Raw genomic sequence first — 19,900 nt, 5'->3', positions numbered from 1 at the left:
CAGGAGTGAGCAGAGAAAAGGGACTGCAGGGGTGCTGGGTGCAGGCAAGGGAAGCGGGCCAGGTTCAGAGCTCGTGGGTGCAGACACAGCTCTGGGTGGAGCAGCTCCCCGGCATGGGAAAGGGCTCCCAGCTCTGCCCGGGTTGCTCAGGGATGACAAACACAACTGACCACAAAACCATTGGGCATCCATCTCCCAGCCCCGCTCCGTCCAACTTTGCCCTAATGTGGGCAGCAGACAGGCTTATATCATTTAAGAGCTTTAACAATAATAATAGTAATAATCTGCAATACACACCTGACATCCACCTTTCTCCTAAACGACAGCATGGCACAGAGGGGAGAAAAAAAAGAGTCAAGAGAGAAGCTGAGATCAGAGACATCGTGCAAGCACAGGGAAAGCACCTGTGGATTGAGGAGATATATCCAGGCAAACGAGGGCGCTGAGCACTGATGGGGACAGGGCACCAGCAGGGATGTGGCCCGGCACTGGAGGGCAGGGACTGGCCAGCAAGCAGCGGAGATGGCTTGGTGACAAGGCTGCAAGGCAGCGGTGACCAGCAGCAGGGCCAGGAGGACAAATGATTGCCTCCAGCACCAGTGTCCTTGGACAAGTCACTGCATCCGTGAGTTTTGGGTGCCCCTCTCTGAGCACCCATCCCTGGGGACAGCCAGCCCTGCTGGGGCTGGGCTCACGGGCTCCGCAGGAGGGACAAAGGTGGCAGCTCACCCAGGTGGGCTTGGCTGCAGGGACAGGGACACTCACGTGTTGTTGACGATTTGCAGGCGCTCTCCTTTCTTGAAGGACAAGTCTGTTTCGGTCCGGGACTCGTAGTCGTAGAGGGCCACGAAGGTGGTGACTCCACCTGCAACAGAGAGCACTCAGGATAGGCGCAGCCACCAGCACTGCCACGGCACGGCACTGGGAGCCCCTTGTCGGGGACCCTCCCGTCCCATCGCCCTCCTGCCAGCTGATGAGACACAGATCTCCTCCCCCTCCAGCTCAGAGTCCCTCAAAAACAGGAGACCCCATCACCACAAGCAAAAGCTGGAACCAAACCCACGGAGACCCAAGTGAGCCCCTTCCCACCCCACCAAGCCCCAGCCCACACCGACCAGCCAGTGCCCCGGCACGCTGCGGCGAGGTGACCGTGTCAGAGGTGTTGAAGCCTCCAAAGAGTTTGGACTCAGCGGCCATGGTCCCGAAGGAGCGGCTGGGGGTGCGATGGGCATCAGGAGCGGCTGCCTTGCTGGGTGTCTGCGAGGCCGGGTAGCCCCCGTGGTGGGTGTTGTCGGTGGGCTCCAGGCTGCGCCGGCGCTGGCTGGGGTCTTTGGGCTTGCTCTTGCTGCTCCCCATGGTCCCGGGCTGCCAGAGACAGACAGACATGCAAAAAGCCTCTATTATTGTTAGTATTATTATTATTATTAAGAAGTTGCTTCCCAGAGCTTGTGCGACAGATGCCTGCCCACTAGGAAATGAAACAACCTCTGGAGTCTGTTCAAGCATCAGCTGCTGGAAGGTCTGGCCATCCTGCCCTTGCCCTGGGATAGCATCGCCCCTCATTAACGCTAAGCCACCTCCCGCATGGCCGCAGCAGCCAGCAGAACACCGGGAGCTGAGCTGCCAGGCATGCTTTGGGAGCAGAGGGAAGCAAGCTTAGCTGTGGGAGTGCAGAATGAGGATGCTGAGCACCGAGCCTGGACCGGTGCTGGGAGCGTGGCTGCTCTGGGGCCAGGCGTCCACTGTGGGATGTAGCTCAGTACCCCATACTGCCACGTTTCTCCTACATGAGGGTTTCTGCCAGGGCACGGACAGGAGAAGGCAAGACCCAGACAAACATCCACGAATTTGGATTACTCCGACGGCAGAAGTTTGGAGAACCCATAGCTGCATCACTCTGCTTGCTCTTTAGATGGGGATTTAAATTTAGATGGGGATCTAAATGCTTGAGGATGTTCCCGTGAAGTCCAAAACGTGCAGCAAATGGGATAAAAGTTTAAAACAGGAAGAGTTTCAGGCAGTTACCAGCTAAGGAACAAGGGATCTCGGCTTTATATATATAGTCATGCCTTCCTTTCCACTCAAGATCATGCTCTATAAATACCTTCAAGGTAATGACATAAATGAAGGAAGGGAATTATTTGCAGTCTCCAAAGATGGCAGGATACCCAGCAGTGTCCTGAAGCTATGGAAGGAAATATTTAGGCTGGAGGGAAAAGGGAGGTGGAACAACCAGGGAGGAGAGTATTTCCGACAAGAAAAAACGAGCAGGGAAGGAGCAGAGGAGGCAGCCACTGTCTGTGATGCGTGGACCTGGATGCAGCCACCTGTGAGGCTTTGCTGAGGGCTCAGCCTCACGCAACAGATGGTTTTCCCAACCCAGCTTCTGAGAGAAGCTTGGGCCAAGCCTCCATGAGCGGGGCAGAGCCACAGGGCAGCTCCAGCAGCCTGCACAGCCCCAGCGTCGGTGGAGCAGAGCTCCATGGCTCCTGCCGTGGGGAAGCTTAGGGGTGCCAGGCACAAGCTCTGCTCCCCTCCGCAGAGTGAGGGCTTTGCCTAACAATCGGGGCTTATTTTCCTAAAGACCCAACTTCCATCGGCTGTTTTCCAGCTCCCAAATTGCACAGACAACCAGCAGCATCCCCTGTCCTGCTTTCATGCAGGTTTGCTTCAGCTGCCACTGTGCTGGCAGGATCAGACCCTGCCAGGATTTGGGAAGCAGAATAAACCGATTTTTCACTGCTCGGTGGAGAGTGGAGCCGTCCTTCCTCCTGTGCATGCAGGCGATGAGGAGGGACCGGTGCCTCTATCTGCCATGGGACCCGGCCCATGCATATCTGTGCTGGGCTTTGGGGCCCTCAGAGCAAGGGAAGGTCAAATATAAGCTTTGCGCTTGAAAATCGCCACCAGCGGCAATCCAGAGGCAGTTCCTGCAGTGAAAGGGAGGGGGTCTATCCTGTAAATAAATGCACTTTCAAAAGCCTGGTGTAGAAGATGCTAAAGCAGAACTGCGGGGGAAAGCACGACTTTAGAAACAAGAAAAAGCCCCCACCGCTAAGGAAAGCAAACCTCCCTGTCCCCCAGCCAGCCCACTGCTCACCTCCGCCCGGGGCTCCGGCAGCCACTGGTGCTCCCGGGATGCCAGTGGCGGTGCGGGGACAAAAGCGGGAGCACAGTGGGGCTGTGACCGCGCAGCTTGTGACTGCCCACGCGACCGTGAGCAAGGGGTACAGCCGCTCAGAGTTTCCCCTGGAAGCAGCACTTCCCCAGGCAGGAAAACACCCGAGCTGGGGTGGCGGATTTAGCAGCGCTATGGGGACGCCGAGTGTCCCCTGAGCACGCCCTGTGGGACTGCCAGCCTGGGTCGGCAACTGATTTATCAGCACGCTGAGAAAAATCGGAGTATGAAATAGTCAGTATGCCTAGAGATTAGCCAGGAGCAGAGCACAGAAGGGGAACAGCGGATCCCCAGGCACTTCCCCAGTGTCCCCAAAGCACAGCGGTCCTCATCCTCCCACCCATCAGCCTGTGGGCACAGGACATGCACCTTCCAGGCATGTCCTGGCCAGGGATGCCATGGACCATGAGTTCATCCCACCTTGAGCAGTGGTTTTAGGGAGGGAGAGCTCTCCAACACCCATTGCAAGCTCTCAGCTTGTGCCTGGGTGCCAAGCCTCCTTGGCAAGGGCTTTGCTGGGTCTGTGCTGCTCACCGGGATGTGCTGCTCTGACAGGGCCCAATCCGGCTGCCGGGGCTTTGGCTGCAGGAGCCAAAGATGGGAGAGGAGGAGACACGGGCCTGCGATCCTCTGGGGAAGGGGCTGCAGAGCAGCAAGCCCCACTCCCAGCTCTCCTGTTGCAAACAGCTTTGCACCTAAACAGCTGCACACACTTGCTTCCATCTGACTAGTGCAAAATGTAGGCAACCCCAAACCGTGCCCACAGGCACTGCCAGCCTTGCCCCAACCCCGCTGGAGTCCCAGGTAACTCAGCCAACGCAATGAGGCTTTAGCCTTGCAGCTGCCTCAGGGGGGCACATTCCTCACCTGCCCCCAGGGGGGAGCAGGGGGGGGACCCGAGAAAACCCCTGCAGCCCCCACATCGCCTGGCAGACGGCGAGGGAAGGGTGCACACCCCGGAAGGATGCAGGGGTTGTGCAAGAACCTGGCAGAGGAGTTATTAATCATGGCAGGAATGTGCTGTGCCCTCAGGTCCTGGGCGAAAGGAGGGGGGGGGTGTGCACCAGCCCTGCCGGTGGGGAGAGAAACCCCCCTGCCTCCAGCAGAGCGGGTGACGAAACCTCACAGAGCCAAGGGACAGAGAAGTGGGTGAACCCACCGGCCAGCCATGGTGGCTCCCGGCACATCCCAGCAGCATCACTGGGAGCTGTGGGACAGCATCACAGCACCAGATTGCAGAGATACCCACGGCCACAGCTGTGCTGTACCGGTGCCTCACGTACAGTGTTCCTGCACGTAACAGGCTGCAGGCGCGCTCGGAGCCGCCAGGGTCCAGCCAGTATCTCCCTGCTCCCGTGCTTTTCCCAGCCAACAGTGCTGCGATGGGGGGGGCTGCGATGGGGGGGCTCAGAACCGCTCCCCACCTGACAGTGCGATGGGGGGGGCTCAGCACCGCTCCCCACCTGACAATGCTGCAATGGGGGGGCTCAGCACCGCTCCCCACCTGACAGTGCTGCAATGGGGGGGGCTCAGCACCACTCCCCACCTGACAGTGCTGCAATGGGGGGGCTCAGCATCGCTCCCCACCTGACAGTGCTGCGATGGGGGAGCTCAGCACCACTCCCCACCTGACAGTGCAATGGGGGGGGCTCAGCACCGCTCCACACCTGACAGTGCTGCGATGGGGGGGGCTCAGCACTGCTCCCCACCTGACAGTGCAATGGGGGGGGCTCAGCACTGCTCCCCACCTGACAGTGCAATGGGGGAGGCTCAGCACCGCTCCACACCTGACAGTGCTGCGATGGGGGGGGCTCAGCACTGCTCCCCATCCCAGCCAGTGCCTCGGCTTTCAGCCAGCCTTCCCCTCCCGAGGTTTGTGCGGCAGCGGCGGGCTGGAGGGCGGCCAGCATTCCCAGTGCTCGCCTCTGACTGATGCGAGGCAGCGTAGCGTACGGAGGCAGCTTTCCTGCAGCGGGGATTAGCACCCCGGGCACGTCGCAGCCTGCAGGAACTCCCCTGCTTTCCGCTCCGGGGGTCAGCGCCAGCGGCAAACTGCAAACCACCGCGGCGGCGAGCTGCGAGGCCTCAGCTCTGCCCCATGGCCGGCCACGCTGTGGGACCACCAAGGGGTGGGCAGGACAACGGGAGGGGTCTGCATTTCGCTCTTGCACCCAGCGCCCAACCCACCCACCGATGCTCAAGGGCCAAATCTGGCTGTTGCAGAGCAGCCGGTACCCCAGATCTGAGCCCCCCCAGGGGGGCAGGAGGGTTTCCCGTTTCCTGGGTGGGTTCATCCAGCAAAGCAGCCTGGTCCCCCCTCCCCGGGCTGTCGGAGATGCCTTACCAGTGCTTTGGAGATGCCTTACCAGTGCTTTCTGGCTACAGCCTCGCCGCGGGGTGGGGAGGGGCCGCCGGCGAAGTCAGCTCAGCTCCAGCCGCAGCCTGCCAGACAGAGGGAACGTCAGCACCCGCAGCACCCGCCGCCAGCCCCGCACCCCGCTGCCCTCTCCCCCTGCACTGCCTCTGGCACCCTGGGCTGCTGCCGCCTTCCTCCTCCTCCTCCTCCTCCTTGCCATCCCTCCAGCACAGGGCCGGCAGCGCACGCCCGCTCGCTCTGATCTCTCATGTGTGAAGAGGGGACGATTCTCTGCTCCACTTCGTCAAACCCACCCGGGGATGGGAGAGGAGGCGGCTGGAGCCACCCCCAGAGATGTCCCGGGGCAGGAGGGGAGCGCAGACACCCCCAGCCCACCGAGGGATTTTCTGGGGGGGAAGCGAAGCTGGTTCCTCCAGACACACCAGCATTTCCAGCCCTGCCTCTCTATCAATGGACGGGCAGGACTGGTGGCAGGGAGCACTGGCCACCAACTGGGGACCTTGTCCCCATATGAGAGTCACCTTCTCCATCCCCAGCACACAGACAGATGCTACGGCATGAACCAAGCACAAGGTCTGGGAGCACTTGGTGCTGCTCGTGCCCTGACTCAGCCAGAAAAGCACATTTTAGCCATTTTTTTCAAAAAGGACAGTGTACGATGGGGGGACACTTCTCAGCTGCAGTGGTTTGGGGCAGAGCTTCAGGTTAAAAGTAGAGCAGGGCATGGCCCCACAGCCTGGCTCTGCCACCCCCTCCCAGCCCTGAGGTCCTGCAGGAACTGCCCTTTCTTCCCTCTCACCTACCAAAAGCAAAATCTTTCTCCAGCCGGCCCTGCTCACCCAGCGCTGGGCAGAGGCTTCAGCAAGGGGCTCCCGCTTGCCTGGCACAGAGGGGATCCAGCCCCCCCAGCCTCACAGCCCTGCGCAGCATCCCAACAGGCTCCTGTCCCCCCAGGCTTCACATCTCAGGGGCGGGGGGGGGCACATCCCAGACGGATGGGGACAGGGCAGGCAGGTTTTCGCTACCCTGCGATCTAACCCTGCTGGGAGCAAGCCTGGAGGCGAGACCAGCCGCAGCCTCCTGCCTTTACGCAAGGGCCTTCAGCCATGAAGGTGCAGCGAGGAGAGGGCTCGTACAGACCAGCAGTAAAGGAGAAAGCGCTGCCGCTCCCCCAGCACCGCTGGCTGCCATCGCAGCCTCCCCTGCCCCAGCCATCCCGCCCCGATCTGCTCAGCCTGTGCGTTCCCCAGATCATGGCACGCAGCCCCACAGCACACACCCCAGCCTTGTTAACCTTGCAACCGCTGCAGCGCGGTGGTGGAAACTACTGAGCTAACCTCCGTGGGGTCAGCGTGATGCCAGGCACCTGCCCCATGTCCCTCTTCCTGGGGAAGGGGTGCCCAGGACAGTGGCTGCCACGCAGAGGATGGACCACACCGCAGGTTTATTTTGATGGCCTCTCCTTCCCCCCCGCTAATAAGTTTTGTCACTATTTTTAGTGCATTTGATTAGGATAATAAGCAGCAGCTGATTGACAGCTCTTTAAGACTTTGAATGGTTTGTAATTTGTACTTGACTAATATTCGCTGGCAATAATTGCACAGCGGGATGGAAGGTGGGGGAAGCTGCAGACTCAACTCCAGGCTGCAGCACATACAAATAAGCCATGTACGCACACGGTGCCTGTGTCCCGCCACCCCTGCACGCTGTGCCACTTGGGCTCCCGGCCTCACGCTGTGCGGCCATGGGCGTGTTTAGACAAAATAGGACCAAAACAGCCACCAGGGAAACCCAAATATTCCTCAGGCTGGTGCCAACCACGTGCCCGGGCAGTGGGGTGCGAGGTCCTCCGAGGGGGAAGGGACAGGTCCCTGCGCAGAGGGATGCGCTTGCAGCCCTCGTGCTCCCAGGTTTGGGTATTTGGTGGCTGCGGTGGTAGCAGCCCTGCACAGCCCTGCCACTCGCTCGGCTGGGGGGCTGCCACCCCCACAGCGCATCGCTGGCACAGCCGTGACCAGGCTCAGGCCATCTGCCAGCACTGCCACCCCCGTGTGTCCCCGTGTGCTGCTGGGCTCTGCAGCCGGAGGGAAGGGTGCACCCTGCCCTGGCCACAGGCTGCAGCAAGGAGAGCTGCAGCGAGAGGCCACCCCCGCCCTCCCCTCTCCAAAAGCAATTAAAAATGAAGCACACTTGGCTGCACAACTCAGCTCTGATCAGATCACGGCACGCGAGACAGCAACATCCCCGTCCTCCCCTGCCAGTGCTGGAAATGCTGCCTGACCTGCCCAGCATCCCCATGCCTCTGACACCCGTATCCTCAGGGTTTCTCCCCCCCAAAAAATGAAATGGCAAGTTGGGATGCGGGGAAAGGCTCCATCCTCTGCCCTACCTACCCACGGCTGAGATGCTCTTGCAAAGGCAACAGGGAGGGGAACCGGCTGCTCTCCATCAAGTCCCGCTCGGACTGTTTTCCACTGCGCCCTGCTCTCTCAAGGATCCATACAATGCCTGTGGTATCGCCAGGCTGATAGCGGGGCTGGTGGCGAAGGGGAAGGATCTTATCTTCTTTTCAAAGACACTAACAAAAGACACTGATTGGGAGCAGACAAAACACAGCAGCACGGCTTCTGGGAGGCAGCAGAAACCTTGGGAAATGCCGTGACAGGCTGGGGCCCAACACCAGACACGGAGCCTTGGGGAGGGAGAATTCTCCGGCAAAACAGGCTCTGTCCTTGGGGCTGCTGAGGAGCTGGGTGGGCACCGAGCATCCCTGCTGGCAGACGGGATGGGAGAGGTGGTGGGGGAGAGGTGGCGAGGGGCCAGGGGCACCAGTGCCCACCCGCTGCCAGAGGGAGCCGAGCCACATCCCCGGCTTGCAAAGCCCCAGCAAGATTAATAACAGCAACTGTCTCACGCCAGACTGAAAAATGAAGCATGCAGGACGGCAGGCGAGACAAAGCAGCCTCACAGCACCCAGCCCACAGCAGCAGCTCCCGGGGATGGGAAGGAGCAGGGAGCCATGATCTCAAACCCACCCTGACCCACTCCATCTCCCCTTGCATACAATCAACCCCCTCCCAGCAGGGCTGGGGTCCAGCCAGGGCAGATCCATCCAGAAAAAAACGAAGGCACCTTTGAGGTGTGCCATTAAAGCCAGAGATCCCCGGCTGGAGGCAGGCAGGCAGCCAAGAGCCAACGGGCACTTCGCCGTCCCTCACGTCCCATCCCCCCCGTGAGGGCAGCACCGCCAGCGGGGTCAGTGCCATGGCACCACACCACGGGGACATGGTGGAGACGCTGGCCACCGTGCCGGGGGTGATGAATTGCTGCTTGGTCGTCCCTGCTGTAAGCATGGCGAGGTGGTACCCCAAGAGCCACCACCCTGTCCCCCTCCCTGCACTGCCTCCTGCTCCCTCCCCACATTCCGGTAGGAAATGCAGCCCCGGACACGCTCACGCAGCAGTTTCCCCCTTGGTCCCAGGGGATGCTACTGAAGTTTTGCTTTTTCCCATGAAAAGCATCGCGGCTGGGGCCAGCGAACAGCAGCACAGCCCCAGTGCTTCGGGGAAAGCCTCGCTGCCCCGGCTCAGCCCACCATCCCCTCCCGCCACCAAACACAGCAGGGCACAGCGTTCCCCATGGAAAAAGCAATTGCTGGCCCCTGTCCCATGCCATCGGGCTTTGCCTGGTACAAGGGGGGTAACACAGAGGCACATCTCTGCCCAGCTGGGATCAGCTCTGCCGCAGTGAGTCCCAGGTGCTGGTGAAATGGGGGAACTGCTCCCCCAGCCCCACAAACCAGGGTTTGATGCTGCAGATCCTCTCCCTGCCCAGCTGACACAAGGAGGGCACGCCTGGCTTGTGCCTCCAGCCTTCCCCCTCCGCAAGGGCACTCGTTTCTCACCTGCACTGATTCCTAAAACAGGAGAGATGCAGAGATGCTCACTTCATCTCTTGGCTCCAACTCGGGGACCAGGGAAGCTGCAGGCAGGTGACCCTGATGCCCTCCTGGGACCCCTACTTTCCCCAGCGACTGCATGTTGAAGGCACCTGAGTTAAGGCACCCCAGCCCTCCCCTGGCTCCCCACAGCTGATGGGAACCTCTCCCAGATGGAAGGAATCGCTGGTGGAGGAGGGCAGCACAGCTGCTGTGCGGGGGCCTGGCTACACACTCCCCACACATGTAAGTCCCAGCCCCTCCCATCTGACCCTGTCAACCCCCGTTAAATTTAAAACCATCTTAATTAAAGCTCCACAGCTCAAGCTAGGAGGGGCCAGTGGGTCACAAAAGGGGAAAGGATAATTAAATCAACCACCCAAATTCACTGCCCCCCACAAGCATGTGGGAGAGTCATGGTCAGGAGCAAGGCAAAATGCCTCCCCAAAAGATGTGTCAAAACAGGGAGTTCAGAAGACCAAAACAAACCCCTGAGAAGCACAAAATCAGGTTTTGGATATTTATCTGGCCAAGAAACTGGGAAACACCAAACACACAGAGGGGGAGCCATGCAGGGAGCTCAAGCCCTCCCCATGGGGCAGGGCCAGCCCCTCCACAGGCAGATTTTGGCTTGCCGGGGTGATGGGCAGCAGCTCTCCCAACGCTGCAGCTGCACACAGCTGCAGGCAGTGCCCCCCGCTATCCCTGTAGCACCCCGACACCAGCCGAGGCCAGAGGCAGCCTGACAGTGTAAGACTGGCAGGAAAAAGTCGCAAGGCTTATCTCCCTGAAATAACACAGCTGGCTGCTTGGAGCAAGTCGTGCTTGCTGGTGCCGAGCGCCCTGTTTTAAGCCTTTTTCTCCCCCAAGGGATGGGAGAAGGGAAGGTGTCACACCCCTATCCCCACATTGCAGCAGATCTGGGTACCGATGGGGCCATACCTTCAGATCCCCCGGCATGCGGATGCAGGCAGCCTGGGCTGACCCACTGTGATGCTCACCCACTCACAGCCCCACGCTTCAAGTTCCTGGGAGCTGGCAAAGCTTTGCACACTCAAAGCTGCCTCCACTGCAGTGGTTTTTAATATACATCACCGAGCAGCATGGAGGGCTCCAGAGGGAGCTGGCAGCTGCCCCTCCTGCCAGACATGTCACCGAGCAGAGCTTGCGGGAGCTCCTGGCACACCCCTGCATCACACCGAGCCGTGCTGGGAGCTGCAGCCCCTTGCAGAGGGCTGCACTGGGAGCCGCTGCTCCAACAAGGGAGTGTGGGCAGCCAGCAGTGCCCCACCGCTCCTGTCCACCTCCGTGCAGCAGCAAAGCCACTCCAAAAATCAGGGCTTCCACAGCTCTGCCAGCCCCATGCCGTGGTCCAAAGGAGACCCCCTGGCTTCAGGATGCTGCTAGAAAGTGTTTGGGGTTGATAAAAGTCAACTGAAGGCTCCTGGAGCCCCCACTGTCCCCTGTTATCCATGCATGAGCACTTTGGGAGAGCTCTGGGACAGGCGGAGAACAAACACATGCGTCCTGCAAACCCAGCCCAAGCCTGCTGCTTGCACGCACGGAGACAGGGGAGCCACAGGGGAGCGGGGAGCACCTCGCTTCCCAGCCAGCACGCATCCCCTTCGGCATCCTGGCAATTAGAGACGGGGAAAAAAAAAAAGCTTTCTCACCACAAGGGTGGTCCACCACTGGAACAGGGGCCAGAGAGGCGGTGGGATCTCCAGCAGGAGATGCTCAAAGCTGCCCGGGTGCTGTGCAGCCTGACCTCGGCGCAGCTCTGGGTTGGAGCAGGGATGCCCATCAGTGCCTCCCAGCCTGACTCAGCCTGCACTTCCAGCATTCCCACCAGGACACCAGCCAAAGCAAGGAATTGCCCAACCAGCTCCAGCAAATGCTTTCTAAAGACACACAAAGCCTTTGGCCTGCGTTAACCCTAAGCCAGCTTCTCCCAGACAGGTGACGAGGGCACTGCTCTCTGCCTGCCGAGGAGAAGGAAAGAAAATGCTTCCAAGGGCAGGAGTGCCTGTGGGGCTGGGAAGCGCCGAAGCTGGGCAGGGAAGCACTGATGTCAAGCTGAGCCGGTGCTAGGAGCCAGAGCTCCTGGCCACTGGGACTGCCTGGAGCTGCAGAGTGATGCTCCCCCAAGAGCCCTCTAGCCCAGCACTGGGATTCAGTGTCCCTCAAAACATGCCTTTGTAATACTAGACCACGGGCATGGTGACAACCACAAGCTCCCACTGCCTGCCACGTAATTCTCCAGTTTCCCACAGCCCCATCACATCAGTGCTGTTCCCATCCTTCTCCAGGTGAAGCACCGGGGCGAGGGATCAGCCCCACTGGAAGGGGTGATGGAGACACGGTGACACAAGCTGGCCTCTCAAGCAAGAGGGAGGATTTCTGTTCCCCATTTCTGCAGCACGTCTCCCAGCGCAGCCAGCCTCAGGCTCCAGGAAATGAAGTTTGCTTCTGCTTTTTGGGGAGAGGGAGAGGTCCATCTGCCCTGGCTGCTCTCCGGGGATGGCCGTGGCGCAGCACCCAGCCTGCCCTGCACCCGGCTCCTGGGGAAGCAGGAGGCTGATGTGACTCATGGGTGGCTCAGATCCGGCCAAAACGGTGCTGCCACCTGTGCGTGCCCCAGCTGGAGGGCTGCCGCACCCCACAGCACCCAACAGTGCCACAGAAATTTCACCCCAGGGCAAGGACAGCGGCGCAGGCAGGCAGCAAATCTCCAGGGCAGGGGGAGGAAGGGGGCAAGGAACACGGCAGGAGGCAGAAAAGCTCCAGATCTGAGCAAGTTACAACCACCCCTGGCCACGCTGGCGTCACTGTTAAAACATTTCCACTTTCAGAGAAACCAGCCCGTCCAGTCCAGCCAGGAGAGGAGCTCCCTGCGGCTACACCAGCCCTCCGGGGCTGGAGCCGCAGCCCCACCGGCCCCGCAAAGGGGTCCTGCAGGACCCCTATGGCAGGCAACCCCCCCCAACAAAGCTCCTGACATGGAACAGGAACTGAAAAGCTCACTGGTAAACCAGGGAAAATGCAGGGTGGATATCTGCACCCTCAACACAAACCCCGTGCATCACCCCGCCGCCGGCCAGGAGTCACAGGGACCCGGCAGGATGCGTGCTGGGGCTCACTGCAATGGGAGGGTATGAAGAAGGAGAAGCCAAGCAGAGGCCAGGGGTCTTCCATCACCAATTTTCAACACTTCCCACTTCACAGACTCCTGAACAGTTTCAAATGAATAAGCAGGATCCCACACAGCAAACTCATGCTGATTATTGGCTTATTTTCCTGGGTTACTTTGGGACTCTGGGACATGTGCCCGACACAAACCATGTGTTCCACAGAACCGTGGGGCCGCCGGCCCTAATGCACACATGCTATGGGGGCAGCGGGTGGCTGCAGGTCAAGGCTGGGTGATCAGGATGAGCCTCCAGCCATGCACGCTCGACTCCCGCTTTCACCTCAGCAGGCATGGATGGGTCAGGTGGCAGCTGGCACAGCCTGGGACCATAGCTCTGGTCTCAGCACCATCAGACCCCATGTCGAGGCATGCCTGGGGAGCCTGGACTTCACTGGTGGCTGAGCCCCAGGAGATGCTGGTCTCCACAGCCACTCCCATCTGCACCACCGAAACAAAGCAACTCGCTCAGGATGCATCAGAGGAAGCAACCCGGGAGGGTCTTGAGAAGATCAGCCAGCCCCGGACAGCGTTTCTATATCCAAAAAGCTGTGCCGATTCCCCGGTCTCTCCCAGGGTGAGTGGGATGCTCAGCAGCTCCACTGGAGCTGCCGGGAGAGGAGCCGGCCAGGAGGTGCAGCCCCAGACGGTGCTCACTATAAACAGCCTGAGCAGATGAAAAACAAAGAAAAACGCTGAGCTGGTGTCTTTTATCCCTGCCACTCCTGGAGGGGGGAGCCGGGCTCCGCGCACCTCTGGCTGCAGCGGTGGTGGGGAGTGGAGATGGGCTATGGGTGAGGTGGACGGGACCAGCCCCGCGCTGCCGACACCAGTCAGTGGCATGGGACAAGCTGCAAGTGGACCCTGCAGCCTCCCGTGGCATCTCTCCAGCCCTCGCTTGTGCTGCTGTTCCTACCCAAAATAACCACACCAGAGCCTGCAGGGATGGGACGAAGGGACAAAGGGCATCTCCTCTGCTTTCCATCACCTGTAGCTCACGGTGGCTTCAGCACAGCCCACCCAGAGCACAGCGTGAGAGCTATCCCCATCCCCGAAGCACCAAGAAGGGCTCAGATTAGGGTACGTACACACGTGTGCATGCACATCCACACATGGCTGTGCACACGTGCAAGCAGCCGGGGTGGGCAGGCAGCTCTCCCCACGTGCTGCCCTCCTTGCCCAGCCCCAGCCACACACACCGGTCCCAGCACCTCGAGCCTTTCCACCCCACACACTTCCAAACTCAACTGTCCATGATGCTGGAGCATGAAACTCATCCTGGTCACAGTGACTTCTGCAGTTACATATGCACCCTTCCTTGTCCCCCGACACCCTCCCTGCCCCGCACAGCAAAGTGCTCACCAGCAGCTCCCCTTCAGCCGTGCCGATCCCTTCCCTGGCACAGCGGTTCCCCACCAACGCTTGCCCGATGGGCAGGGGAAGGAAAGGGCCTGTCCAAGCTGGAAGTGACTCTGACAGCCTTTTCGTGTGGGTTTGTTTTGCAGAAGTCACCAAGCGCACGCTTCCGCCCCGAGAGCATCCAGAGCCCAGGACAGGACCTCCCGACCCTGCTGCTGCTGGCACCAACTGCAGCCCGGTGGCACTGCAAAGCCACCAAGCCACAAGGGCTGGCTTCGGCCGGGGAGACCAGTGCTCAGCTGGGCCACGGTCTGGGGAGGAAGCCCTCGAAAGCCGCCGCGGCCAAGGAAGGTGGTGGCACTTAACAGAGATAAGATTATATTTGCCCTGCCTAAGGAAGAGCTTTGCCCATGGCACCTGCATGGCGTAGAGCAGTGCAGCTGATGCTGGTGAAGGAGGGGGGAGAGGGGGAAACTGAGGCACACAGTGCTTCTCACCGAGTGGGGAAGCAAGGTGGAGCAGTGAAACCCAGACACGGTGCTGCACCTCCAACCCCAAATTCCTGCTAAAGGGTGCTCCAAGGCAAGACATTTTTGGGATTTGTTTAGCACCGACCTGACCCTGTCACGCTACCCCCAAACCAGGGCACAGCGTGGGAAGGGGCACATGGCTTGGGACAGGCTGGACATGTTAACCTCACCCACGGTGGAGGGGACAATGCAGCTGTCAGCTTTTACCCTCATTGCCCAGGTTCTTCATGGCCGGGATTGCCAAACACGGTTGGGAAGGCTGGGAGCAGCCACACCGGGTGGAAGCTGGTTCTGCAGCATGCAGTCAGGTTTTCCTCCATCCACCCAGCCCTAACACGGCAAGTCTGGGGCCAGCCAAAACCTCACGGTCACTGGACGAGACCACAACAGGTCAAGGATGGGATGGGGCTGGGAAACTCAGGGCCAGGCTCCAAAACTTGCAGCAAGGGGAAGGAAGCACAGCACAGCCCGAGTCACAAGTGTCACCAGATCACACGTGGGCAGAGGCAGTGACCCAGCAAAGCCCGCTCGCCCTTTGCTGCAGCCCCCCAAGCCATCCTGGCGCCCTCCCAGCGTGGGAGCCCACGCGTGCCAGGCTGCACGCCTTGCCCGAACCTCTGCTACTTCCCTGGCTGCGAGGCGAGGGCAGGCTCACCACGCACGTGCCCCATTTCGTATATTTTTGCCTTAAACGCCCAGGCAGTTCTGTTCCCCACATTCCTCCAGGTGATCCCACCGGTCCCACACGCCAGCCAACAGGTATTTCAGATGCTGCATCTCCACCGAGACCGCCTGGAGCCAAGGGGCTTGGGGAGGTTAACTGAAGGTCTGAATTAAAACCAGTGACCACCTCCCCTTGCCCAGAAGCTGATGCCTCACAGCAGCCCTGCTACCCCCTGCCCTCCCAAACAGCTCCCCGCTCTGCAGCGAGGGCAGCCAGGAGATCCGTAGCCCGAAGGGAAGTCAGTGCAAGACGCAGATTTGCAGGTCCTGGTTCCTGGCCCAGGTTCAAACCACATTTGTTCCTGAAATCTGTTTCAGGGCTGTATTTTCAAAGCGTGCGTGTGCAGAGGCATGTGCAAAGCTGCACAGGTTCCCGCTGCAGCAAGCACCAACGTTGCCCGTGCCAACACGGGGCCAAGTTGGGGGCCTGGATGCACCTGAGCACCGACTGCAGCCCACGCTGATGTAGCCATGCTCAGCCAATCATTTATATATTTTTTTTTTTCCTCCTAAGCACACAATATACCATGCTATCTCACAGCTTGCTGCCCATTTAAAAGATGAGGACTGAAGGCATTGCTATTCTTCTGAGGCCTGCTTTAAAATAGCCCCACGACACACTGCACATTTTCTTTTGCTGATGGGCGGAAACTTCAGCAAGACGCGAGCCCCGCGGGAGCTGGTCCGCACCACCCACAGCTACAGGCAGCTGAGGAGCCTGGACTGGCAACAGTGATGATCCACGCTCCTGTCCCAGGAACAGCCCTGCAAGGATGGTTATCTCCATCCAGAGGTCGGAGCTGCTCGCCGGGCTTGGGATTAAAGGGATGTCTCCTGCATGGAGCAGCACGGGGCCATGCCACTGTCTGCTGATGGGATGCTCGCTGGCCGCATCTCCAGGCGGGCGCTGGGGCGAGATGCGGAGTGCTGCGGAAGTGAGCTCAGATGGGAATTGTTCCGAGAGATAAAGGAACAAGTTGGAAACCAAGCTGCAAAATAGACAGTACAGGAAACAATAGCGCTTCAGATAGGCTTTCAAATTTCCCCCAGCAATGCCGGGAGCACAGCACTGTGTCCCAGTGGTGCTCAGGGGGTTTGTCCGCCTTAGACTTGCTGGGAGGAGGCACAGACTGTTTGCTCGCTGCTACCTTTTCCCTTTCAAGATGTCACAGGCATTTGCTGGTTGTTAAAATGAGAGGTTATGGACCAAGTCCTTCAGGTCTCACTGGATAAGACTTTTAGCTCCGTGATGATTTCAAAGGCCAGGCATGACTCTGGTACCAGTAGCAGGGAGAGGCAGGCTGGATTTTGGAGGCACAGGAGCCCTGGTCCATCCCCTCCTCGCCTCGGTGAGCCTGGCAAAACGACACTCCTTCCCAGGAGCCGCCCACGTTGCTAAACGCTGTCCCTACCTCAGGACCGCTGATGTCCTCGCCGTGCCACCAAGGCAGCAAAGGAGCCTCCTCTCTCTGCATCAGAGCCTCCGCATAGGTCGGTCACCACGAACTGCAGCTCTTGCTTCGACTTGTCCCCCAGCTCCTTTGCCAGGGGCCGGGACGGCCCTTTCTGCCTCCCTGTGGTACCTCCATGATTTTCCATCACTCCAGCACAAAGTCATTAAAGGGCAGAGCTATCGTTAGGACATCTCCATCACACAGGGAGCACTGCAAGGCCACTAACGATCGAGACAGGGAACATTGGACTTCCCTGAGCTGCTGCTGCTGCGCCAGCCCATAAATAACTCCGTCTCCAAAATAATAATAACAAATTCATCAGGCTGCATTTTGGCAAAGCCACCAAGGAGAGGTGTTTGGAGGAGTCTCTGCCCTGCTGCTCCCAGGTCAAAGCTTGGAACCGGGAACTGACCCTCTATCTTTCAAGCAAAGGTGCCCTTCTCTGACAAATGAGCATTAACTGGCTAATGATTACAGAGACGCGGTTCCCCGGGGAGCCGGCACACGAGACTCATCTCAGAGACACCGAGCAGCCAAGGTTTTGCTGTGGGCTGGATCCTGAGCCAGCACGAAGTGGTGCAGAACAGCTGGCTTAGCCCAGGGCAGCCCAGGATCAGCCTCGCTGGCTGCAGAGGTGTCAGGAGCAGCCCCACAGTGGAAATAACAAAAAGGATGCTGCTTTAAAGTGCAAGATTGCTGATGTCCCCCTGCATGTCCCTATCCTCATGCCTATCCAGAAAGCCTTGCCAACCCCCTGCCCTTGTCTGACCACCACGTGCTGCACAGGGGGCCTCGGCACGTGTTGATGTCTGGGTGCTGAGGGGGGTCTCCAAGCCTGGCCGGGACAAATGGCTTCCCACCATTAACGGCTGGACCTTGGGAGGGTTCGCCGTGACTCGGTCCTCCCACCCATGCAGCAGTCGCTGCTGGCAGCGGGTATCCCCTTGGCTGAGAGAAGAGCGACAAAGCCCTCCTGCTCCCTCCTGCCGTACACCTCCTCCTCAGGGGAGAACCCGCTGGGCAGGAGGAAGAAAAATCAAGTCTTTTGTTGCCACCTTCCCGCAGCTCAGTCTGCACGCAGCGCCGCTTGGTACGTGCTGTCCTGTCCCCATCCTCACTGCGCAGGCAGCACCGCCCAGGGCAGGACCCCCCCGGGCTCTGCACCCTCCACTGCCCCCAGCTCCTAATGCCACGGGGCAGTGGGACCTGTCCTGGGGGAACCCCTGGCTGCATTGAGCAACCACAATCATGTCCTGGGGAGCCAGGATGGGCAAGCCAGCGGTGCACACAGGGTAGCACAACTCATGCCCTGCCACCTACAACCTTTACTGCTGCTCAATGGCACTGGGACCAGGGCCAGGACCACAGTCACCTCCCGGCCCCAAGTCCAGGGGGCTGAGCCCTGGCAGCTGCCACAGCAGCCACCGGGGCGGGAGGAGCGTGCTGGGCAGGGCCAGCGGACCGTGGGGAGATGCGGCAGATCCCCGCTCATTTCCAGCGGGTTTTGCAGGAGGCTGCGCAGCTCCCCAAGACGATGCTTGGTGCCAGACAGGACCACGCCACGAGATGCCATCCCCCCTCCAGCCCTGTCCCCAGCACAGGCAGCTCTGCATGGTGGGCCCCATCCCTGCAGGCTGCCCCCCCCGCCCCTGCCCGTCCCAAACGGAGCCAGGACGCAGCACTGCCAGCCCCAGCTCCCGCACGGCCCCCCGGCAGCCAGCTGGGATAAAGCCCATCCCGGCCCCAGGGTGGCTCGGGGCAAAGCCCACGGTGCTGTTCCGTGGCACTGGGGGCTGTAACAGGGGCAGCGGGGACAGGCCAGTGCCACCGCTCGCTGCCACACAAGGGGGTTGGATTGCCCAGGCTGCAACGGGGGAACTTCCCGGGTGGATAAAGCCTTTCATCAGGCATACCGGGGGTCCGCAGCCCCCCAGCAGGCTGGAGCCCGCCAGCCCCGGCAAGGGGCACAGCGAGCAGCCTGGCTGGCCACGGCCCCCCAGGCCCACCGGGGCTGGACACGAGCCCCTGAATTACCGGTGAGCAAACACGGCGAGGGAAGCGGATCAGGAGACATCAAAGCAGGGGGGCGATGAATATTTCATGTCCTGGCCTACATACAGCCCGGCTGTCCCCGCCCTGCACTCCCGGGGGTCCCCCACAGCCCCTGATCACAACAAAGGGGAGTTGCAGGCAGGCGGTGCCGCCCCGCCGGACCCTCAGCACCCCCGGCCGGGCCCATCTCTGCCCCTCCGGCCAGTGGCACCCCCAGCCAGACCCACAGCTGCCCCACCACACCATGTGCACCCGCCGCTGGACACACAGCCGCCCCACCGAAACCCATAGCCAGACCGCGAGCATCCCTGTGGGGACCCATCGCCGGCCGCGGGCATTCCCCGCCGCCGGACCCACAGCTGCCCCACCGGAGCCTGGGCACCCTCGGCTGGACACACAGCCTCCTCGCCAAACTGCCAGCAGCCCCGATTCGACCCACAGCCAGCTCGACCCGAGTGTGGACAGCCCCCCGCCGGCCCCCACGGCCGGCCCCCGCGCATCCCACTCCGGCCCCACGGTTGGACCCCCGCGCATCCCCCCCCCGGCCCCGCAGCCGGAATCCCGGACATCGCCCCTCCGGCCCCGCAGCCGGACCCCCGGACATCCCCCCTCCGGCCCCACAGCCGCCCCCCGCCGCCGCCCGCTCACCTCCCGCCTGTGCGCGGAGCGGGGCCGGCCCCACCGCTCGCCTCCAGCGCTCGGCCCCGGCTTTGTCTCCGCGCCGGGGGCGCGGCCGCCGCCCCCCGCCGCCCCCCGCCGCAGCCGCCGCCGCGCTGGGTGCCCGCTCCGGGCCGAGCCGCGCCGGGGCTCAGGGCTGCGCCGCCGGCAGCAGCATCGCGCAGCGCCGCGGATCCGGCGCGCTGCTGGCTCGCCCGCCCCCGCTCACCCCTTCTGCGGGGCGGGGGGGGGGGGGCGCAACCCACGGGGAGGGGAAAAAAAAATAGAAAAAAAAAAAGAGGAATATGGCAGCAAACCGGAAACGGGGGAAAAAAAGGCAGCAGCCCCTCCCCTCGGCGGGGTGGGTGTTTTTAAGGGGCAGGCTCCGGGCCGCAGCGCTCCGGGCTGCCGGGCTCCGCGGGGCGCGCAGCAGAGAGGGGCCGCCC

At 61.0% G+C, this 19,900-nt stretch overlaps 1 protein-coding gene across 3 annotated transcripts in view; it reads right to left on the bottom strand.

Annotated features, from left to right (window-relative positions):
- Positions 1–19,692, bottom strand: part of SRC (SRC proto-oncogene, non-receptor tyrosine kinase) — a 31,159-nt gene extending 11,467 nt beyond the window's left edge. The window contains exons 1-5 of one of the 3 annotated variants that reach the window (XM_055722704.1): positions 19,446–19,692; positions 5,545–5,620; positions 1,116–1,365; positions 766–865; positions 298–315 (exon numbers count right to left, since the gene is read on the bottom strand). In XM_055722704.1, coding sequence (XP_055578679.1) covers positions 298–315; positions 766–865; positions 1,116–1,356 — 359 coding nt within the window. In that variant the 5' untranslated portion in view covers positions 1,357–1,365; positions 5,545–5,620; positions 19,446–19,692. Of the gene's footprint in view, positions 1–297; positions 316–765; positions 866–1,115; positions 1,366–5,544; positions 5,621–14,041; positions 14,202–19,445 lie in introns of those variants that run through there. The other 2 variants (XM_055722705.1, XM_055722706.1) reach the window with 2 other exon arrangements.
- Positions 19,693–19,900: the final 208 nt, after the last annotated feature.

Source organism: Falco cherrug, chromosome 10 (genome assembly GCF_023634085.1).
Source record: "Falco cherrug isolate bFalChe1 chromosome 10, bFalChe1.pri, whole genome shotgun sequence".
Lineage (NCBI taxonomy): Eukaryota > Metazoa > Chordata > Aves > Falconiformes > Falconidae > Falco > Falco cherrug.
This window is presented reverse-complemented; position numbering and strand designations above follow the sequence as displayed.